Here is a 24,962-nt window from a genome sequence, read left to right as displayed (position 1 = left end):
CAGGAGAGAGGGGAGACAGGGGAAGAGACAGGGAAGAGAGAAGAGACGGAGAGAGGAGAGACAGGGAAGAGACGGAGAGACGGAGAGAGGAGAGACAGGGGAAGAGACAGGGAAGAGAGAAGAGACAGAGAGAGAAGAGACAGGGGAAGAGACAGGGAAGAAGAGAAAACGTTGGTTACTCCATCTAGATAAAAAGATAATGAGCTGCTTTAATGACGGCCAAGTTCACATACTGGGACTTTACGGCCTCCGCAGTAAGAACCAATGGACTCCCTCCGTGTAGCCTTGTAATTGACCTTGGTCTGGAACAGGACCTTGTTATGGACCTTGTTTAGTGAGTTAACACCAATGTGTAAAGTCTCAGTAACTATCGGAGGATCAAATCATCTTTTGGACACAAGGAGCTCCTAAACATAGCTTATTACCCAGTAGTAAAACACATGGATGTGGTCGTGGCACTGGAAGATGTAGAAGACAGGAGCAGAATGACCATTAACATGTCCTGTGGACAGGAACGAACTAACCCCACACTTCCCAGTAACCACAAACTACCCAGACATCAGTAAATCACTTGTGATGTTTCATACATTTCTTAGACAGGGAAGGTAATGGATCAAAAGCCAATCTGTCCCCCAATGATGTCACTGTGTAGTACAACCTCAGGAGACTGAAGAAATTTGGCTTGTCACCAAAAACACTCACAAACTTTTACAGATGCACAATCGAGAGCATCCTGTCGGGCTGTATCACCGCCTGGTACGGCAACTGCTCCGCCCTCAACCGTAAGGCTCTCCAGAGGGTAGTGAGGTCTGCACAACGCATCATCGGGGGCAAACTACCTGCCCTCCAGGACACCTACACCACCCGATGTCACAGGAAGGCCATAAAGATCATCAAGGACATCAACCACCCGAGCCACTGCCTGTTCACCCCGCTATCATCCAGAAGGCGAGGTCAGTACAGGTGCATCAAAGCTGGGACCGAGAGACTGAAAAACAGCTTCTATCTCAAGGCCATCAGACTGTTAAACAGCCACCACTAACATTGAGTGGCTGCTGCCAACACACTGACACTGACTCAACTCCAGCCACTTTAATAATGGGAATTGATGGGAAATGATGTAAATATATCACTAGCCACTTTAAACAATGCTACCTTATATAATGTTACTTACCCTACATTATTCATCTCATATGCATACGTATATACTGTACTCTATATCATAGACTGTATCCTTATGTAATACATGTATCACTAGCCACTTTAACTATGCCACTTTGTTTACATACTCATCTCATATGTATATACTGTACTCGATACCATCTACTGTATCTTGCCTATGCTGCTCTGTACCATCACTCATTCATATATCCTTATGTACATATTCTTTATCCCCTTACAGTGTGTACAAGACAGTAGTTTTGGAATTGTTAGTTAGATTACTTGTTGGTTATTACTGCATTGTCGGAACTTGAAGCACAAGCATTTCGCTACACTCGCATTAACATCTGCTAACCATGTGTATGTGACAAATACAATTTTATTTGATTTGATTTGGCTGTATCACCGCCTGGTACGGCAACTGCTCCGCCCACAACTGTAAGGCTCTCCAGAGGGTAGTGAGGTTTGCACAACGCATCACCGGGGGCAAACTACCTGCCCTCCAGGACACCTACACCACCCAATGTCACAGGAAGGCCAAAAAGATCATCAAGGACAACAACCACCCGAGCCACTGCCTGTTCACCCCGCTATCATCGAGAAGGCGAGGTCAGTACAGGTGCATCAAAGCTGGGAGAGACTGAAGAACAGCTTCTATCTCAAGGCCATCAGACTGTTAAACAGCCATTACTAACATTGAGTGGCTGCTGCCAACATACTGACTCATCTCTAGCCACTTTAATAATAAAATAATTTATGTAATAAATGTATCACTAGTCACTTTAAACAATGCCACTTTATATAATGTTTACATACTCTACATTACTCATCTCATATGTATATACTGTACTCTTTACCATCTACTGCATCTTGCCTATGCCGTTCGGCCATCGCTCATTCATATAGTTAGTTGTATGTACATATTCTTATTCATTCCTTAACACTTGTGTGTATAAGGTTGTTGTTGTGAAATTGTTAGGTTAGATTACTCGTTAGATATTACTGCATGGTCAGAACTAGAAGCACAAGCATTTCGCTACACTCGCGTTAACATCTGCTAACCATGTGTATGTGACAAATAAAATTGGATTTGATTTAGTACCATTTCAGGGAGTGTTCCTATTTCTCCCCAGCAGGGGGCTCTCTAACCCCAAAACACACAGTACATTCCCTGGACAATCACATTCATCCTATTCTCTGTACAGGCCTGTAACCTACAGAAACAGTTCTGGTCTCTTCTGCAATCAATAGGAGCCACAGAGCCCAGCTACTACATATCCAGGTCAAGAGTAAGATTGTGAAAGAAGTTATTCTAGTCAAGGACCCAAACAACACCCATCGGTTCAGATGCCGGCTGTCATCTTTTTAGAGACAAGGCATGGTCAGGTCAGACTGGGACAGGTCACCTCTGACCCCTTCCCAGTTCCAACACACACAGGCCCCAGCCCTTTGGGACCCTCCTGGCCCCTGGCCCCTGTCAGTTCCCTGGGTTGGGTCCATCTTCTTGTGACTGCCTGACTGTTCTGGCAGTTTTAAATGGATGTAAGGGGAAAGGGGGAGACCTAGTCAGTTGTACAACTGAATGCTTTCAACTGAAATGTGTCTTCCACATTTAACCCAACCCCTCTGAATCAGAGAGGTGCGGGGGGCTGCCTTAATCAACATCCAAGTCTTCGGTGCCCGGGGAACAGTGGGTTATCTGCCTTACTCAGGGGTAGAACAACAAGATTTTTACCTTGTCAGCTTGGGGATTCAATCCAGCAACCTTTCAATTACTGGCCCAACGCTCAAATGCTGGTGTGTGGATAATGCCTGTGTATGTGTGTTAGTTTCAAAGGCATGTAATGTTGGTGTATGTGTGGATAATGTCTATGTATGTGTGTTAGTTTCAAAGGCATGTCATGTTGGTGTATGTGTGGATAATGTCTATGTATGTGTGTTAGTTTCAAAGGCATGTAATGCTGGTGTGTGGATAATGTCTGTGTATGTGTGGATAATGTCTGTGTATGTGTGTTAGTTTCAAAGGCATGTAATGCTGGTGTGTGGATAATGTCTGTGTATGTGTGTTAGTTTCAAAGGCATGTAATGCTGGTGTGTGGATAATGTCTGTGTATGTGTGTTAGTTTCAAAGGCATGTAATGCTGGTGTGTGGATAATGTCTGTGTATGTGTGTTAGTTTCAAAGGCATGTAATGCTGGTGTATGTGTGGATAATGCCTGTGTATGTGTGTTAGTTTCAAAGGCATGTAATGCTGGTGTATGTGTGGATAATGCCTGTGTATGTGTGTTAGTTTCAAAGGCATGTAATGTTGGTGTATGTGTGGATAATGCCTGTGTATGTGTGTTAGTTTCAAAGGCATGTAATGTTGGTGTATGTGTGGATAATGTCTGTGTATGTGTGTTAGTTTCAAAGGCATGTAATGCTGGTGTATGTGTGGATAATGTCTGTGTATGTGTGTTAGTTTCAAAGGCATGTAATGTTGGTGTGTGGATAATGTCTGTGTATGTGTGTTAGTTTCAAAGGCATGTAATGCTGGTGTATGTGTGGATAATGTCTGTGTATGTGTGTTAGTTTCAAAGGCATGTAATGTTGGTGTATGTGTGGATAATGCCTGTGTATGTGTGTTAGTTTCAAAGGCATGTAATGCTGGTGTGTGGATAATGTCTGTGTATGTGTGGATAATGTCTATGTATGTGTGTTAGTTTCAAAGGCATGTAATGCTGGTGTATGTGTGGATAATGCCTATGTATGTGTGTTCGTTTCAAAGGCATGTAATGCTGGTGTATGTGAGTTTGAAGGCCTACTATAATTTACCTGGGGGCAGTAAATTACAAGGCCCTATCATCAATGCTGTACTCTGCTCTGTAATAACAGTTACTACTGCTGGATCCTCCACAACCAGAAAGGAACACCTGTATGTTTACTTTCAGAATTCCTTTTACCTTTATAGAGGCATGCTGGGATATGGGGGTTGGGACTTGAAGCAACTACAGAGGCAAAGAACAGCTATTTCTAACCCTATGAACACAGTCATTATCCCCCCTCCCTCACAAAGCAAAACGGTTTATTCTTAACAGACAACGGATGAGTTGTGTTCTGTTCAACCTCTCCCCAACTTGTAGTCTAAGAGTCTCTACACACTTCACTCTGTCGATCGACGTCCGAGCGCGTGCAAGGGCGGAGTCAGGTGTCTTTTCTCCACGTCGTGGTTGCGTTCCACCCAGAGAGGAAGTCCGCCTTGCGTAGTGTATATCCACTAGGGGACTTGGGGAGCCAGAGCTTACCAAGCAAGAGGGTCCGAGACATTCTGTATAAATACAGTACATTTATTTTTCTTTGGATACTGTATTAGTCTTCTTAAATCCCATTTGTCAGCAGCAGCGTCATGTGAAGCTGACAGTCTGCTACTGGAACACAGGGCTGAGGACCCAGGTGACATACTGGATCGGATGGCTGCTGCAGTGCACCGTGGGAGACCTAGTCACAGGGGGTCCATCTGCTCTGGTAGAAATAGACCTAAGAATTACAGAACACTAACATGAATGGGAACTCCTAATCTAGTAATTCTATTTCTATGGCTCACATCTACATACAACGGGAACGAGGGACAAGCCAGCAGCTTGTCAGACAGACAAGCTGGTAAAAACAGCGGGAGAGGTCTCTCTCTCTCTGAAAGACTGTGCTTTCAGGATTATTTGATGATATCTGCCTATCCTCTTGGATTGCTACTTGACATTCTCAACCACCCCACGAGGGTCGAAGACGAGTATCTCACTCTTAACAGGGGCTCTCAGAAAATGTATCTTTATCGCCTCTGATATTTCTGAGATACACATTTTTAAACCAATGAGGAAACATGAAAGGTCTAAATGGAAAAAGAAAGGCAACATCCAATTCCTGCCCACCACAAGAGAGGCAGCACCACTATAATTCAGCTGATACCGATGGAATTTTCCAACGACACGTGTCCAGATTGTGCAATAACGACACTCTTAGTAATGAATAAAAAATTGAAAAAGTAGCTTGGTTAGCATGGAAACGCTCCAGCAGTGAAAGTGCTGAAAATGTGCTTATACCCTACAGGTAGAAAGCCTTAAATAAATAAGGGCTGGAAGAGAGGAAAAAGGGAGAGAGGGATGGCTTACACACACGCATGCTCTCACACACACACACACACACACACACACACAGGGCTCTGTACACATTTCACATGCAGGTACATTTAAGCTACATGGCGGTTGGAGGAGAACTCATTACGGGGATCAAACATCGCCCCCCCGCCTGGCTAAATGCAGTGCTTATTAAAGCTCCCTGTTGGAGGCGCTGTGTAAAACCCAGAAACAGGGGGGGCCGAGCCTAGTGTGTGTGTGTGTGTGTGTAACCAAGGAACAAGGGAGACAAATAGAGAGGAGGGGACGGGGGGGGGGGGGACAAGCCCAACTCTCATTAAGATTTACTGCCTAGTCTGTGACGTCGGCCCTCAGGGCCGAAGGGCTGGATTAGGGTGTGTGTATGAGGCACGTTTGTGTGACCAACAGGTTTCCAATCACAGTAGCGTCCTACCCTACAGGAAATGACCTACGCTGGATAAGACACATCGTAATGATCTAATGAAAAATAGCTTCTCTGCTTGATGTACACAACCATATAGTTATCACTCACACCCGCACACACCCCTCACACACACCTCATACAAACACACACACACACCTCAAACACACACCCTCACACACCTCCAGAAGCGAGAGACACGTGAGTGGTGGCTGTGGTTGATGTATCAATCCAGCTAAGCACTTTCTCTGGCTTCCCACAGCTCTCACCCCACTTAATGAGCCTTTACACCTGTAGAAACCATCACTAGTGTATACTATTATTCTTAGTCTTCTTCTCCAGAGGCAGATGAACCCTTGTTTCTCCTCCAGACACCAGGCTACAGTAGTTCAGCCTGTCTCAGTGTCCTGCCAGCCTCGGGCAGTGTCCCAAATGAAACCCTATTCTCTACAAAATGCACTACTTTTGACCAGTGTAGAGCATTATACAGGGAATAAGGCTATTTGGGACGTGTCCTGCGAGACTGGTCTGGCCATATGGGTTAATGAGACATTAATAGTACTCATCATGTGGGGGACTAAAACTGTCTCTAATACTTCTAGAGGGACCTGGCTGATGATCTGGCCTTACAAAAGTGTGTGGGGGGAAGAGAGAGCGAGAGCGAGAGAGAGAGAGAGAGAGAGAGAGAGAGAGAGAGAGAGAGAGAGAGAAGGCGAGAGAGAGAGAGAGCGAGAGAGAGAGAGAGAGAGAGAGAGAGAGAGAGAGAGAGAGAAAAAGTGTGAGAGCGAGAGGAAGAGAGAGTGAGAGAGAGAGAGAGTGAGAGAGAGCGAGAGAGAGAGAGAAAAAGTGTGAGAGCGAGAGGAAGAGAGAGTGAGAGAGAGAGAGTGAGAATGAAAGAGAGAGAGAGAAATAAAGAAAGAGAGAGAGAAAGTGTGAGAGAGAGAAAGAGAGAGAGAGAAATGGAGTGTCACGACTTCCACCGAAGTTGGCTCCTCTCCTTGTTCAGGCGGCGTTCAGCGATCGACATCACCAGCTTTCTAGCCATCGCCGCTCCATTTCTCATATATCCATTTGTCTTGTCTTGTTTTCATACACACCTGGTTTTCATTTCACCAATCAATCTACTTGTATTTAACCCTCTGTTCCCCATCACGTTTTGTGTGTAATTGTTTTCATGTCAAGTGATGTTCGTTAAGCGCTTTACTTTATTGTTCCGTTTTTTGAGCGTGTTTGTTTTGTTGTGCTCCCGGTTTGGAACTATAATAAAGTGCACTTTATTTATCATACTCTGCTCTCCTGCACATGACTTCGCCTTCATACACACCCTGACATGGAGAGAAAGTGTGAGAGTGAGAGAGTGAGAGAGAAATAAATAATTTAAGAGAGCGAGAGAGAGAGCGAGAGAGAGAGGGTCACGCTAACTCACCCATACACAGGTAATCATGTTTACCTGTGTAGCCACTGCACACAAAAACACACAGAACACAGAGAGAGAGAGAGAGAGCTTTGTTTCAGATATTCTGTCTCCTGATTCTCTCCTGATTCTCTCATCTTCAGTGTGAACTTGGAATTTGGGCTGCTTTCCCAAATTCAGATTGCCCTCTGGAATCCTTTAAAGTCAAAGACTAGGCTTGTTTGGGTTGATCAACTATTGTCCTCTGTAAAGTGTATTGAGAGACCTTGTAATCATACACTTACAATGTACTTTGACTTGATTTGACCGTACCTCTGTGATGACAGGTTTGCAGTATCCAGCCCCAAACATCAGGTTCTCCATAGATACCCCCATGGCTGACACGTCAGTACCGTTCTCCGGAGAGCCCTTCCCCAACCAGGAACCCTTCCCTGTACGGGCAAAACTATGGAGAGGGGGATGGAGAGAGATATGGGGGGGGGGGGGGGGGGGGGGGGGGGGGGGGGCAGAAAGAGAGAGAGAGAGAGCGAGAAGATCAGTTAGTCCTTATGTAATCAATAGAGCTCTCAGAGTAATGGTTAATCAGGGTAATGGATGGCTGAACATTCACGTTAAGATATTGGCAGCTGGATTTACCACCTAAGTGTTAAGAAAACTATTTATTCAAGTAGCAGGCCAGTGGATGCCCTCTCAGAGCAGGTTGCCAAACTAAACCCATTCTAACAGGAGAGGAGCTACGTGGTGTGACAGCTAAGTAGTGAGCACCAGTGTGACATGTTGGTGGTAAAGTAGATAAGCAAGCATACACACACCTGATGAGAGGTTGATGCAAGGCCACCAAGGATGCGTGTATGGAAACAGAGATGACGGACAGGTGGAAGTAGTCGAACATGACAGGTACATGGTGGTGGAGACCTCTCCTGGGGTGGAAGTGGAGACCCAGGGTTCTACTGCTGATGACTGGGACTGTCACGATGTCCCCTAACCTAGAGACAACACAGTTAGTATCTAACCCAGCCTGAGGACAACAACAGTGGCAGGTCATGTCAGAACATTATTCAGTCACAGCATCATACATGTGCCATGGACAGTGGATGCCAGTTTAAAATGCATTGCGCAACATTGCCAACTATTACCTGCTTAAAGGACATCACGTTATGGGTTATTTAACTGCTATTATCCAGCTAGGACAAGAGTCAATTCAAAAAAGCATCCAAGTATGGTGAAAAACGAATTTCCCTCTGGGGTAATAAAGTTGAAAATTGAAATTGGTCATGTTCTACACACACTAGCACTGGGGGACTCCAAATAGTATCAGTTCTGAGCAGCAACGTCCGAGAAGTTGCAAGGGCTCCAAATGGGATGTTTAATGAGCCATCCAGGAGCCATTACAAATCATCTATCTGTGGCCCACAGTACCTACTGAGCACAAACACACAGAGGTCACACGGAGTGACAGATCCAAATGTGCAGATCCAACACAAACTCATCTTTTACACACACACACACACACACACACACACACACACACACACGATTTGTGCACACACATGCAAGTCCGCACAGAGACGTGATATAGTAGTGTTTTTAATGGACTATTTTTTTTTCTTGACTATGCAGTCTGTCAGTCTATTAGAGCCAGAGGCTTTTCACTGGCAGGACATCATTAAGACCTGGACCTCAGCACTACTAACTGAGGACCTCTCAAAACTGAGGAGAGAGAGACAGCGAGATGGGGAGGGAGGGAGGGAGGATAGGAAGAGAGACAGCGAGATGGGGAGGGAGGGAGGGAGGATAGGAAGAGAGACAGCGAGATGGGGAGGGAGGGAGGATAGGAAGAGAGACAGCGAGATGGGGAGGGAGGGAGGATAGGAAGAGAGACAGCGAGATGGGGAGGGAGGGAGGGAGGATAGGAAGAGAGACAGCGAGATAGGGAGGGAGGGAGGGAGGGAGGATAGGAAGAGAGACAGCGAGATGGGGAGGGAGGGAGGGAGGATAGGAAGAGAGACAGCGAGATGGGGAGGGAGGGAGGGAGGATAGGAAGAGAGACAGCGAGATGGGGAGGGAGGGAGGAAAGGAAGAGAGACAGAGAGATGGGAAGGGAGGGAGGATAGGAAGAGAGACAGAGAGATGGGGAGGGAGGGAGGATAGGAAGAGAGACAGCGAGATGGGGAGGGAGGATAGGAAGAGAGACAGAGAGATGGGGTGGGAGGATAGGAAGAGAGACAGCGAGATGGGGTGGGAGGGAGGATAGGAAGAGAGACAGCGAGATGGGGAGGGAGGATAGGAAGAGAGACAGAGAGATGGGGAGGGAGGGAGGATAGGAAGAGAGACAGCGAGATGGGGAGGGAGGATAGGAAGAGAGACAGAGAGATGGGGTGGGAGGATAGGAAGAGAGACAGAGAGATGGGGTGGGAGGATAGGAAGAGAGACAGCGAGATGGGGAGGGAGGATAGGAAGAGAGACAGAGAGATGGGGTGGGAGGATAGGAAGAGAGACAGCGAGATGGGGAGGGAGGATAGGAAGAGAGACAGCGAGATGGGGAGGGAGGATAGGAAGAGAGACAGCGAGATAGGGAGGGAGGATAGGAAGAGAGACAGCGAGATAGGGAGAAAGAGAAAGTGCCAGAGAAAAGAAAATATGTAACTGAGTGTGTAACATACTGTTCCTCGTTGTCTGTGAAGTGAAGGTCCAGCTTCAACTGAAAGTCCACTTCACTCAGAGCCTCTTCCACCTGTGAGAACAGAAACAGTCACAATATCAACAAGACTGGATCAAACTCAATTAGACAAATCTGCAATAAAAAAAACATATTTGGGTAATAAAACATCCATATCAGTGTAACAATATTATTGTGAGACAATAATACAGTATATTATGCCTTACACACACACACACACACACACACACACACACACACAGCTCTGTGTAGTAGAACAAACAGCACTGTCAAATCCTATTGATATTCTGATTGATTAAACACACACTCTGGGGAAATTGAGTTCTATTTTTGTCCTTTTTATCAGAGTCTGAGGGAGGAAGAGGGAAGGCGAGAGAGAGAGAGAGAGAGAGAGAGAGAGAGAGAGAGAGAGGGAGAGACGTAGAGGGAGATGGTGGGGAAGAGAGAGGGGGAGAGGGGGGAAGATAGGAATGGGAGGAGAGAGAAACAGCGAGAGAGAGACAGCGAGAGAGAGAGAGAGAGAGACAGCAGAGAGAGAGAGACAGCAGAGAGGGAGAGAGAGACAGCGAGAGAGAGAGAGACAGCAGAGAGAGAGAGAGACAGCGAGAGAGAGAGACAGCGAGAGAGAGAGACAGCGAGAGAGACAGCGAGAGGGAGAGAGAGAGAGACAGCAGAGAGAGAGAGAGAGAGAGAGAGAGAGAGAAACATCAGAGAGAGACAGCAGAGAGGGAGAGACAGCGAGAGAGACAGCGAGAGGGAGAGAGAGACAGCGAGAGAGACAGCGAGAGAGACAGCGAGAGAGAGAGAGCGAGAGAACGAGAGAGAACAAGAGAGAGAGAAAGAGAGAGAGAGAAAGAGGGAGAGACAGAGAGAGAGAGACAGAGGGAGAGAGAGACAGAGGGAGAGACAGAGGGAGAGAGACTTAGAGGGAGATGGTGGGGAAGAGAGAGGGGGAGAGGGGGGAAGATAGGAATGGGAGGGAAGGAGAGAGAGGGGATAGAGAGGTAGAGAGAGAGGTTAGGGGGGAGAGAGAGGGAAATGGAGAAAGTGAGAGGGATAGATAGAGAGATAAAAGGAGTTAACCTCTGGAAGAGGGGATGGCTGAAATCTGATCTACCCTTCCAGCCCACAGCCTCTATCTCGCTCTTTCTCACCTTCACATAAATAATGTGTCATACATTTAATGAAAAATTCTAAATTTAGAAGACTTGCCAGGTAGGTAGCTGACTTTAAATAAATAAATTAGGAGAGCTGACCTGCCATGTACCCAACAAGCTGAAGATGAATCTGATGAAACCAGGATTCCTGTTTAACTCTGTAGGTTAGGTTGTAGGTTCATGTATATACAGTTGAAGTCGGAAGCTTACATACACTTAGGTTGGAGTCATTAAAACTCGGATTTCAACCACTCCACATCTACCTTGTGCATGACACAAGTAATAACTTAATTACAATTCCAGTGGGCCAGAAGTTTACATAAACTAAGTTGACTGTGCCTTTAAACAGCTTGGAAAATTCCAAAAATGATGTCTTAGCTTTAGAAGCTTCTGATAGGCTAATTGACATAATTTGAGTCAATTGGAGGTGTACCAGTGTATGTATTTCAAAGCCTACCTTCAAACTCAGTGCCTCTTTGCTTGACATCATGGGGAAATCCAAAGAAATCAGCCAAGACCTCAGAAAAAAAATTGTAGACCTCCACAAGTCTGGTTCATCCTTGGGAGCAATTTCCAAATGCCTGAAGGTACCACGTTCATCTGTATAAACACCATGGGACCATGCAGCCGTCATACCGCTCAGGAAGGAGACGTGTTCTGTCTCCTAGAGATGAACGTACTTTGGTGCGAAAAGTGCAAATCAATCCCAGAACAACAGCAAAAGATCGTGTGAAGATGCTGGAGGAAACAGGTACAAAAGTATCTATATCCACAGTAAAACGAGTCCTATATCGACATAACCTGAAAGGCCGCTCAGCAAGGAAGAAGCCACTGCTCCAAAACCGCCATAAAAAAGCCAGACTGCGGTTTGCAACTGCACATGGGGACAAAGATTGTACTTTTTGGAGAAATGTCCTCTGGTCTGATGAAACAAAAATAGAACTGTTTGGCCAAAATGACCATTATGTTTGGAGGAAAAAGGGAGAGGCTTGCAAGCCGAAGAACATCATCCCAACCGTGAAGCACGGGGGTGGCAGCATCATATTGTGGGGGTGCTTTGGCTAAGGTGTATTTGGCTAAGGTGTATGTAAACTTCCGACTTCAACTGTATATGACACTTCATCAATAGCTGTCTGGCAGCTCCACAAGCTTCCTCAGTCTGTCTCACCCATACACCCTCGTATGGGTGAAGATACAAGTGAAGAGTTTTACTCCAAAACGCTATATATCCATTTTCAGAAATGTTCATAAATTCGTTTTTTTTAAAGAAATTATGAAAGTGATAGGTGAGTTTTTTCACTATCTAAACATTAAATGACAGACATGTATTTGTTTAAAATCTATCACTTGGTTTGATCATGTTTTTTTGCTAAATGTTACATATCTGCCTCACTCTCAGAGAAATAAGTAGTTCTGCTAGGTTTTACACAGTCAAATGCAACAAATAACTACATTTTTAATAAACAACTGTACAAATTATACATTTGTAACATCAATTGGTTTTAGCATTTAGGAAATAAGCTCTTTAAGTGGTTAAATTGTGTGTTTTGTGACCTTGTGTGTGTGTGTGTGTGTGTGTGTGTGTGTGTGTGTGTGTGTGTGTGTGTGTGTGTGTGTGTGTGCATGTGTGTGTGTGCGTGTGCGTGTGCGTGTGTGTGTGTGTGTGTGTGTTTGAGAGACTCACCCTCTCCCCATCGAGCAGTAGGTGGACCTTGAAGAGCATGCGGTCATCGACGTTGACCTCTTCGTTTCGGTAGAGGATCTGGAAGATCCGGCTGAACACCGTAGTGTCCTCATGGACCCCATCATGGACCCCCGCAGAGCTGAAACTACAGTCACCTAGGGGGAGCAGCAGCAGTATCATCATCATCGCAATCATCGTCACCACCAGTGCTGCCGCTGACTATACACAAACTACGTGCTGCGCGCAGGGCCCGTGGTAGCTGTGCGCAGGGCCCGTGGTAGCTGTGCGCAGGGCCCGTGGTAGCTGTGCGCAGGGCCCGTGGTAGCTGTGCGCAGGGCCCGTGGCAGCTGTGCGCAGGGCCCGTGGCAGCTGTGCGCAGGGCCCGTGGCAGCTGTGCGCAGGGCCCGTGGCAGCTGTGCGCAGGGCCCGTGGTAGCTGTGCGAGGGGCCCGTGGCAGCTAGGGGGCCCCAGACCAAAATATAATAACTTGTCTGTCTATTTTTGCTTTTATTTTTTGGAAGTCAGTTGGGCTCTCAACCTATTATTGACAGTTAAAATAGTAGAATACACAAGGTGCAATTTAGACATTTGGTAGTGCATCAGCAGCTTCTCTTGTTATGTCAGTCACTCAATTTGCCCATGTCAGCTAACATTTTATAGATAGCTAGATAAATTGGTCTTGCCAGCTTCTAAACCTTGTAGTAATCATGGCTGAATTACTGACCAGGCAAGCAAGGTATGTGTGTAACGGCTGTTGGTGGAAGAAGGTGAGGACCAAGGTGCAGAGTGGTACATGTTCATCTTTTTTTATTTGAACTGAACACTGAATAACAAAACAACAAAGAGAATGACCGAAACAGTTCTGTCTGGTGCAGACACAAAAACAGAAAACAACTACCCACAAAACCCAGGTGGGAAAAGGCTACCTAAGTATGGTTCTCAATCAGAGACAACGATAGACAGCTGCCTCTGATTGAGAACTACACCAGGCCAAACAACAAAGAAATCCAAAACATAGACAATGAACAAAGAATGCCCACCCTAGTCCCTCCCTGGCCTAAACAAAATAGAGAATAAAAGCCTCTCTATGGCCAGGGCGTGACAACGTGCCTGGTCACATTGATTTTGCTAGTCACTCTCACTCAGATATCATATGAACATGATATAGGTCATGGCAAAATGTGTAGAATATATTTTAAACTTCAAAATTGTATCCACCCAATGATTAAATGTGTATAATGGCAGAGAGTTAGATTTAAAACTGCCCAATTTTCTCTCAGCCCGTGGCAAAATTAGTACAATTGCATGAAATGTGTTGTTAAACTGCAAAATGCTCTCTTGGCCCCATGGCAAAGAGTGTAGATTTGCAGGAAATGAACTTAAATGTTTTGCCAGCGAGGTGGTTATGTCCCCCAACCAGATCTCGCTTAGGGCTCCAAAAGGCTAGAGGCGGCCCTGATCATCATCATACATGACAAACACATCACCATTCCCATCACTGTCATTTCATGTCCTCCACATAATTGAGGCTCAGAAGCAGTGGATTATATATGACATTTCTCTGGGTATAAAAATAAATAGATTTCCAGTAAATCTCTATACAGTCAGTGGTGTTTTCTGCTTGCTTCTGTAGAGTAGATGTGAGACAGCAGCTGTCTGCAGCTGGTTGCTGGAGGCGCAGCTGTGATAGACCTTTGTGAAGGAAGCACCCCACTGAGGTGCTCTCCTTTTATCTACCTCTGTAATATAGAGGTAGATATGAACTCTATGCCCCAACCCCCTCTCTCTTTCTCTCCCTCTGTTTCTCTGTCTCTTCTCTCTGTTCTCCCCTTCTCTCCCTCTCTCAGCAGCCCTCTCCAGAAAGAACAGTCGCTTCAACCAGCATGAGTGTCAGATTGTGTATTACATTTAGTGAAAGGCAGTGTGGCTGTTGTGTGATGGCAGCATGATGTGCTACAGCTAGTGGAAATACTCTCATTTCATTCCAAACCAATCCTAGCCTATTACAGATGAAGAGTCGGTTTGTCAACAAAGTTGTAATGAGGGTGAATGCTCAATACTCCAGGCTCATCTAAAAACATGGCATCTCTAGTTCTGCTCTACAGGGAGGGGACAGAGGGAGACAGTGAGCAGAACTGGCAAGGCACTAAAGAGGCTTCACTGTGATTTAAAGGGATGCAATTAGTTATGAGTAATACGAGTACAGATATACAGTATGTCTGCAACCAAATAATGAATATTCTATAGCATTACAAAGGAGATACTTCACCCACTGTGCCACTGTGCACATACAATCATTATCTTTCTCTTTCTCTCTCTCTCTCTCTCTTTCTCTCAATTCAATTCCAATTCAATTTATGTGCTTTACTGGCAAGGGAAACATATGTTAACATTGCCAAAGCAAGTGAAGTAGATAACAAACAAAAGTGAAATAAACAATACAAATGAATGGTAAGCATTACACTGACAAAAGTTCCAAAAGATTAAAGACATTTCAAATGTCAAATTATGTGCAAATAGTTAAGGTACAAAAGGGAAAATAAATAAACACAAATATGGGTTGTATTTACAATGGTGTTTGTTCTTCACTGGTTGCCCTTTTCTTGGGGCAACAGGTCACAAATCGTGCTGCTGTGATGCACACTGTGGTACTTCTCCCAATAGATATGGGAGTTTAGCAAAATTGGGTTTGTTTAAAAAAAAATGTGGGTCTGTGTAATCTAAGGGAATTATGTGTCTCTAATATAGTCATACATTTAGCAGGAGGTTAGGAAGTGCAGCACAGTTTCCAACTCATTTTGTGGGCAGTGTGCACATAGCCTGTCTTCTCTTGCGAGCCAGGTCTGCCTACGGCGGCCTTTCTCAATAGCAAGGCTATGCTCACTGAGTCTGTACATAGTCAAAGCTTTCCTTAAGTTTGGGTCAGTTACAGTGGTCAGGTATTCTGCCACTGTGTACTCTCTGTTAAGGGCCAAATAGCATTCTAGTTTGCTCAGTTTTTTTGTTAATTCTTTCCAATGTGTCAAGTAATTATCTTTTTGTTTTCTCATGATTTGGTTGGGTCTAATTGTGTTGCTGTCCTGGGGCTCTGTGGGGCCTTTTGGTGTTTGTGAACATAGCCCCTCGACCAGCTTGCTTAGGGGACTCTTTTCCAGGTTCATCTCTCTGTAGGTGATGGCTTTGTTATGGAAGGTTTGGGAATTGCTTCCTTTTACGTGGTTGTAAAATTTAACAGCTCTTGTCTGGATTTTGATAATTAGCGGGTATCAGCCTAATTCTGCTCTGCATGCATTATTTGGTGTTTTACAATGTACACTGAGGATATATTTGCAGAATTCTGCATGCAGAGTCTCAATTTGGTGTTTGTCCCACTTTGTGAATTCCTGGTTGGTGAGCGAACCCCAGACCTCACAATCATGAAGGGCAATGGGTTCTATAACTGATTCAAGTATTTTTAGCCAGATCCTAATTGGTATGTGGAATTTTATGTTCCTTTTGATGGCATAGAAGGCCCTTCTTGCCTTGTCTCTCAGATCGTTCGCAGCTTTGTGGAAGTTACCTGTGGCGCTGATGTTTAGGCCGAGGTATGTATCGTTTTTTGTGTGCTCAAGGGCAACAGTGTCTAGATGGAATGTGTATTTGTGGTCCTGGCAACTAGACTTTTTCTGGAACCATTATTTATCTCTTACTGAGGTCTACTGTCAGGGCCCAGGTCTGTCAGGGCCCAGGTCTGTCAGGGCCCAGGTCTGTCAGGGCCCAGGTCTGTCAGGGCCCAGGTCTGGCAGAATCTGTGCAGAAGATTTAGGTGCTGCTGTAGGCCCTCCTTGGTTGGTGACAGAAGCACCAGATCATCAGCAAACAGTAGACATTTGACTTCAGATTCTTGTAGGGTGAGTCCGTGTGCTGCAGACTGTTCTAGTGCCCTCGCCAATTCGTTGATATATATGTTAAAGAGGGTGGGGCTTAAACTGCATCCCTGTCTCACCCCACGCCCCTGTGGAAAGAAACGTGTGTGTTTTTTGTCAATTGTAACCGCACACTTGTTGTTTGTGTACACTGATTTACTAATGTCGCATGTTGTCCTGTTCACTCTCTCTTTTTCTCTCTCTCCATCTCACGTTCCTCTCTCTCTCTCTGATATTCTCTTACTGTTTGTGTGACATAATACCTTTAGAGTTAAGCTACAGTAAGGAGGCAGCAGAACAGTAAACGCTAAACTAATTCATATAACACCATCCTGATTTAACAAACCACAGTGTCTTTCTATATGAATTACAGTCATTAAATTGCTGGGATTCAGAAGCCTTGTCTGAAGGGCACCAGACAATTGAAATGTCAAGCACACAACACTTTAATCTCCCACAGTACGGTGGGTGGATTATTTCCCAAGTCTCTGTGGTTGATAAATGTCTTTCTACTGGCTGGCCAGAGCGGAGCTTATCATTGGCTGGTGAATTTATGGTTGGTAGCCCTGTCTGTCCTGTCTGTCTTTAAGGCATATAGCTGTTATACGTGACTTTATAGAGGAGGAGTGCAGGAGAGGGGAGGGAGACGGGGAAGAGGGCTCTGGCTAAGCCCTCCAATTAGAATATGGAAATATAATGTTACTGTATGGTGCATTGCTGCAATGTAGCTCGCGACGCTCACTGTGTACAGATATTATGGCACTGCTGCACTTTGTGTGTGCAGGCAATCCTGACACTGTGGTCTAGGCTATGTGAATATTCTGCACTACAGCAAATTATTTGTCGATGTTATCGTATGGCAGTGCAGAGATAATCAGTACAAACTATTAATGCTGAATGTGCACATACACTATATATACAGAAGTATGTGGACACCCTTTCAAATGAGTGGATTTGGCTATTTCAGCCACAACCGTTACTGACAGGTGTATACAATTGAGCACACCGCCATGCAATCCCCACAGACAAACATTGGCAGTAGACTGGCCTTACTGAAGAGCACAGTGACTTTCAACATGGCACTGTCATAGAATGCCACCTTTCCAACAAGTCAGTTTGTCAAATTTCTGCCCTGCTAGAGCTTCCCCGGTCAACTGTAAGTGATGATATTGTGAAGTGGAAACGTCTAGGAGAAACAATGGCTCAGCCGTGAAGTGGTAGGCCACACAAGCTCACAGAATGAGACCGCCGAGTGCTGAAGCACGTAGCACGTAAAAATGGTCCTCGGTTGCAACACTCACAACTGAGTTCCAATCTTTCTCTGGAAGCAACGTCAGCACAATAACTGTTCGTCGGGAGTTCAAATTAGTGGATTTGGCTATTTCAGCCACAACCGTTGCTGACAGGTGTATAAAATTGAGCACACCGGCATGCAATCTCCATAGACAAACATTGGCACTACAAATGCATAGTGCCCACTGTAAAGTTTGGTGGAGGAGGACTAATGGTCTGGGGTTGTTTTTCATGGTTCCCACTAGGCCCCTTAGATCCAGTGAAGAGAAATCTTAACGCTACAGCATACAATTATATTCTAGACGATTCTGTGCTTCCAACTTTGTGGCAACAGTTTGTGGAATAACCTTTCCTGTTTCAGCATGACAACGCTCCGGTGTACAAAGCGAGGTCCATAAAGAAATGGTTTGTCAAGACCGGTGTGGAAGAACTTGACTGGCCTGCACAGAGCCCTGACCTCAACCCCATCAAACAGCTTTGGAATTAATTGGAACGTCGACTGCGAGCCAGGCCAAATCAGCCAACATCAGTGCCCGACCTCACTTATGCTCTTGTGGCTGAATGGAAGCAAGTCCCCGCAGCAATGTTCCAACATCTAGTGGGAAGCCTTCCCAGAGGAGTGGAGGCTGTTATAGCAGCAAAGGGGGGACCAACTCCATGCCCAACTTATTGCCCATGATTTTGTAATTAAATGTTGTCCATTTACTTTTGGTCATGTAGTATATTATGGACAATAAACAAAACATTATCAACATGAGACTGAACATATTATGGGCGCTAAATGCTGCAATTTTGCTCAAGTCGATGCCCTCCACTTTATGCAGTTCTCCTCTCTAATCAAATACTGGATACAATACATACCGTAGTTCAATATACATTTAAAATCTCATTATATGCTGCACTCTACTTCACAAACTGATGGAGTAAAATACTATGTTGTTTTATAGTGCACAGCACCATGAGAAGCTGCTCCATACAACAGGTCACATTGGTCTGATCAATGCCTCCCTGACTTCCCTACATAGGTCAGTGTGACATTATTAATGTCTCAGTAGGAGGAACAGGTGGCTGGTGGGTCTGATTAAATGCCTGAGTATCACATCTCAATGTCAGGGTCAGACCAACACAACAAGGGGGTTTTGTAGCCGCAACCATGCGTGCCCTTGTCAAAGAAGGAACACCCCAAAGTACTAAAGCATGCCCACACTCACGCACACGCACACACACACTGTTCCCTGCGCCCTTTTCCAATCATAATGAACTATAAATAGATTTTTTTTTATTACCGTAAATCCGATAATATGTCTGGGATATGTCTTCCTGCTTATCCAGAGGACCAGATCTGTCTGCTAATTCTGATGGGACTACAGTACAGGACAATGACAGTGTGTCAGCCCGGTCTACTGGAACAGTCTCGAGTACCTAGTCAACACAATTGTAGTTGTGATGCAACACAAAGGGAGAAATTACATCATGCACATAAGCTAGACTGATTTTCACATTTCCACACAGAGAGAAAACACTCCGCCAATAACAACCAGGCGTATTACTATTAAACAGAGACACGCTGCTCTCTGTTGGCGTGTCCAAGGCCAGCTTTCCTCTGTTCTCTCAACACACATGCATTTTGTTTTAACTTTGCCATATAACTCTGTCATGTTATAACAACATTCTCCTGAATACTTTCACACCCCTAAACAGATTGTTTGAGACGACGCCACTTGGTTGCCACGGGAACTTTGTCACTTCTCTTTCTGTGGGACTCTTCTGAGGAAGAGAGGGACTACTTTCTCTGTTACAGAACATGCAGTCTATTTATAGCCAGCTGAGGCACTTGCAATGTTTAAATCATTAGTCGACACAATGATGTTCAATAAACTTTTTCGTTTCGCATTTCTAAGACAAAGATGAGCAGTGTTCATGGCTGTCTTAGATTCCTGCCCAGCATGCAACACTGAAGCACCCCATAGAGCTAATGGTGGCCGGACCCGATGGCAGAACGCCTCAGAAACATGAATAATATGGGCCATACACACAGTTAGCATGTGGTACAGACTGAATTCCACCAAAACGTTTCAGATTCTAGAGAGTGACCGTAAAATAAAACTCAACATACAGCATCTTTCAACACAGAATCCCAGGCCTGAGCCCTCTGATAACAGTCAAGAACAAGGCTCCAGCACAGCACACTACCGACACACTACCGTTCCCATTCACTAGAGTTTCAGTGGGCCACACGCTATAAAAAAAGCACACATTGTGAAAGATGACTGTTTTCAGAAACATCAAAGGAAACTGTCCAAAGAATGTGGATCACAGAAGATGATCGTAATCATGTAGTAGGATGGTAACCAGAACATTCTCTGTGTCAGACAACCCATGATCCTCTCACACTCAACCCACCAGAGTCCCTGGCCTAACAGGCTGCATAGATACAGACAGTATAGAAGTCTCAGTTTGCTACAAGCTGGTGTGGGTCTTGCCCACCTACCCATTGCTGGAATCAGTGAGATTCATACTGTGTGGGAATTAGTATCTGTAAGACTACAGAAACAGTTCTATGCAAACTATGCATTAAAAACACCCAGCGTTATCGAGATATAACACAATGTGAGAAGACATAATTCATCACCTGCATTCCCTGGTGTTGTTGCTATCAACCTGTGTGGTACACGAGGAGAGACCTTCAACCCTGCTCGGACCTGGTAGAATCTGGAGGGAGAAAACAATACAATACCTTCAGTTACTACACAGATGTAGGATCTTCATTTGAGCCAGTTTGCTACAGCGGGAAAATAATCCTGCAGCAACAGAAACTGTGAATTATATTGTGGATTATAATTAATGGACATTTTTTGAAGGGGGTTGATACATTTTACATTAGGGCAAATCAAGTTTGACATCTTAAAGTGGAAATTACAAACTTTAGCCGTCTTTTAAAAATGTCTGCAACAACAGGATGATCAAATTAACATAAACATCTGTACATAGCTACTACACACATACCGGCACTACTGTACACATCACTACACATTCCACACACATAGTAATGCATATGAAACAAATGTTCAGAATGGAATGGAAAGAAATAGCTGGAAAGGCTAGTACTGTCCTGTTAAACACAACTGGTAAGGAATTGTACAAATGTACCTTAATTATTAATAAGGACAGGATCAAATGGCAATATATAATGCATGACTCATAATAATGCACATCCTTTCAGTGAGTCTGCTGCTGTCTGTGCTTGAAGGTCAACAGTAGTAGAGCTCTGTACAATAGCTGATAAAACAGATATTATTTACCTAATAATATCATTTGTAATTGTCTCTTGCATACTTGGTACTAGGGGTGTTAACCCTGGTGTCCTGGCTAAATTCCCAATCTGGCCACCTTATCACCCCCCAGCTTCCAATTGGCTCATTCCCCAATTCTCCCCTGTAACTAGTCTCCAGGTCGTTGCTGTAAATGACAATGTGTTTTCAGTCAATTTACCTGGTAAAATAAGGGTTAAATATAACAACAACTCAATATAGTATTATCATCCTGTCAATGCTGACATACAGCACCCCCCCCCCCAGCATTCCCCCGGTATCAGCAGGGTTTTAGTGAGGGACCACCTCTGGAAGATGGAGGCATGACAGTGAAGAGCACAGACATGGTATCAGCAGGGTTTTAGTGAGGGACCACCTCTGGAAGATGGAGGCGTGACAGTGAAGAGCAAAGACATGGTATCAGCAGGGTTTTAGTGAGGGACCACCTCTGGAAGATGGAGGCGTGACAGTGAAGAGCACAGATAAGGTTTTTAAGGTTGATAAATAAATAAGGGTAGAGTCATCGCTCGGAAGAAGCTTAAAGCAGGTGAGAGCGCAACTGCACACAACGCAGGGCCTGTTTACGGTTTAGAGTCCGAGTGTACTGTAGAAAAAACATGACAGAGAGAAGCGGGGGATGTGGATACGATATTCAATATACCTGTAGTCTGTCTTGATATCATTTCCAACAAAAACAACAGCGGAAACATTCGGTCATTGTGGCGTTGTCCCTGCTGCTAGTTAGAACGCCATCAACAGATAAACACTTCGAATGGAGACAAGCTCCTAGAAACTACAGCCAGGATTATTAATCAAACCAGATTATAACATCAAGAGCAACGTTAGAAGCGACTAATTCACCCTCCATTAAGCTCAACTAGAAGGCCTGCTGCTCTTATCACCATCTCCTGGTTTAAACATCAAACAAAGACTTCCGTTTAATGCAATAACTCCTCTATAGGGTTTGTATAAAAGGGGTTTGTATGAAAGTGAATGGCTTTTTCAGGGTACAATTCTCCTGAACTCACAATAGCAAATCAGAGTGTTATCTTGACACCAGCAGTCAGTTGGACTCTCTAACTCTCTGTCTCGCTGTTCTGTGCTCCCGTCAGACCTACTCCCTCCTTGTTGCTGTTCGGAGAAGAAACATGGCAGACACGGCAATCCATGAAAAACTCTCATATTAGTGCACTCAGGTTTAGCTAAGGATTATAACATCCCCCTCTGTCCTGTTTGGACCCAGGAAAATCTAATCTGGGTAAGGATGACCTTCCCGTCAGCCAGAGTCACAACCCAGAGGCTAGCCATATGGCAGATCACAATCTCTCAGTAGATACACTGTGTCTGTGGGGCATAAAGATGACCCTATTCTTCATCGTGTCTGTGTCCCAGATAGCACCCTATTCCCTATGTAGAGCACTCACATCTGTCCTCAGACACATCCTACCGTGCAGCATGAAGATGACCCTTTTCTAAATCATAACTGTACGTTTTAGCGTTACCATTAAGACTGCGGCAGCAGTGGGAATGAATATGAACTATGAAACAGCCAGAGATACAGACGGAGACTGTCAGACTGTAGTTTGAACCCAAGTCTCCTACATGCCACAGGAATGTGTTAGCCCTCGGAGCTAAAGCCTAACTAATAGCCCGGGGAGCTGACCCAAGTCTTCAGGTCACAAGGCAAGGTTACTCATCACAGCATGGTTCACCAGTCCACCTCCGTTACACTCACCCTCTCTGGAAGAGATCCACATTGTGAAACTTGTGCAGCTCTACAGAAAACTCCAACGTCCCCTGTACTTCAGACATGATATGTTCCAGGTCATCCCCTGCAGAGAGGAAATATAGTATATCAATCAATATAAGGTGCAGTTGTTTACAGTTATACAATGCAGTTATTTACAGCTATAAGGTGCAGTTATTTACAGTTATAAGGTGCAGTTATTTACAATAATTAAGGTGCAGTTATTTACAGTTATTAAGGTGCAGTTATTTACAGTTATTCATGTGCAGTTATTTAAAGTTATAAGGTGCAGTTATTTACAGTTATAAGGTGCAGTTCTTTACAGTTATTAAGGTACAGTTATTTACAGTTATTCATGTGCAGTTATTTAAAGTTATAAGGTGCAGTTCTTCTCAGTTATAAGGTGCAGTTATTTACAGTTATACAGTGCAATTATTTACAGTTAAGGTGCAGTTATTTACAGTTATTAAGGTGGAGTTATTTACAGTTATAAGGTGCAGTTCTTTACAGTTATTAAGGTGTAGTTATTTACAGTTATTAAGGTATAGTTATTTACAGTTATACAGTGCAGTTATTTACAGTTATTCATGTGCAGTTGTTTACCGTTATTAAGTGCAGATATTTACAATTATAAGGTGCAGTTATTTACAGTTATACAATGCAGTTATTTACAGTTATTACAGTATTTCAAGACCTAAAGACCCAAGGGGTCAAAATGTTGTCACAAAAGACATACATGGTATTGCAGTGTGAGGAACACACTGGAAAATGCTCTATTGCACTAGCCCCTTTGTTTTATGATTGCAGTGACAAAGCCAGCAGTACCTTCATGATTAATCAGTAAATGTATGGCCCAGTAAGCATCCTTTCACAAAAAAAGGCATTCACAAGGAATCAAAATCGAATCCAACTATGACATTTATCACCTAATCATTGAACACAGTCATTTGTCTTCTTCACTGTAGAGCTTCTGTGACTCAGTTGACCTCAGGCCTCACAGTGAGAAGCAAACTGGCATTTAGGGAGGTAACCCCAGACTGGATATAGAAGCACCTATACATATATATATATATATATATATATATACACACACACACACACATACACACACACACACACACACACACACAGACACACACACACACACACACACACACACACACACACACACACACACACACACACACACACACACACACACACACACACACACACACCCTCCTCCACCATGGTTTCTATTTAGACAAACAATGAGTCACTCAGGAAGCGTTTGGCTTGATCCTTCCATCTCCCAGGATGCTATTCACAGAGTCAACAGGCACCTTGACTGCATACAACCTCAGCATGGAAATTGAGATGAATGGAGAGACACCCGGGATGAAGTTTTAGAAAAAGGATATAAATTGATGGGACGTCTCCTGCTCTACAGTACATGGGAAAGTGTCGACTCACAATCTAAGCGTCTTCCCATTCACTCCTCAATGTGTTTTCTAATCATAATGATGCCATGTTGTAGACTGTGTTCTTTGACACATTCCCATTTACATGTTCGTCCTTCAGCGGACGCTCTTATCCAGAGCGACTTACACTTTGATCAGCTTAGGTTGATAAATCAACCACATATCGCAGCCATTAAGAAGGAAATCTAGCCTTCCTCTCAATGACGACATCACTCTCTCGAGTGCCTTTTATCATGAAAATAGTAAGAGCAGTTAGCAATAGCATGGGTAAGTGTGTTACTGCCATGCATTACTACAGTATGGTAGCAACCCTTGTGTTTATTGTCTCTGTTTTGATTTAAAGCCCAGATGCTGACGTGATCAACCTCTACTGTACTAACGAGTCACAGTTATTAAACATTCAGCTTGTTTGATCCCCATTTAATAACTCTACCAAATATAGTATCAAAAGATATGCCATTTAGTGGACAGTCAGGCGTGCATACATTTAACATAAGGGGAATCAAACCCACAACCCTCCAACTGGACCGATGAGGCCCCATCAAACTACAGCTTAGCCACCACGCCTGTAGGACATCACCTATCAATAAAGCTACACA

General features: G+C 44.4%; 1 protein-coding gene across 1 annotated transcript in view; it reads right to left on the bottom strand.

The window, feature by feature from the left end:
* LOC139392014 (protein FAM135B-like) overlaps nt 1-22,982 on the bottom strand; it is a 35,251-nt gene extending 12,269 nt beyond the window's left edge. Inside the window, exons 1-6 of the mRNA XM_071139654.1 lie at nt 22,892-22,982; nt 20,478-20,557; nt 12,648-12,802; nt 9,790-9,860; nt 7,939-8,112; nt 7,439-7,571 (exon numbers count right to left, since the gene is read on the bottom strand). Of these exons, the coding sequence (XP_070995755.1) occupies nt 7,439-7,571; nt 7,939-8,112; nt 9,790-9,860; nt 12,648-12,802; nt 20,478-20,557; nt 22,892-22,968 (690 nt within the window). The 5' untranslated portion in view covers nt 22,969-22,982. The remainder of the gene's footprint in view (nt 1-7,438; nt 7,572-7,938; nt 8,113-9,789; nt 9,861-12,647; nt 12,803-20,477; nt 20,558-22,891) is intronic.
* Between the last annotated feature and the right edge of the window lie 1,980 nt (nt 22,983-24,962).

The sequence above is a fragment of the Oncorhynchus clarkii genome, chromosome 32 (assembly GCF_045791955.1).
Source record: "Oncorhynchus clarkii lewisi isolate Uvic-CL-2024 chromosome 32, UVic_Ocla_1.0, whole genome shotgun sequence".
NCBI classification, from domain to species: Eukaryota; Metazoa; Chordata; class Actinopteri; order Salmoniformes; family Salmonidae; genus Oncorhynchus; species Oncorhynchus clarkii.
This window is presented reverse-complemented; position numbering and strand designations above follow the sequence as displayed.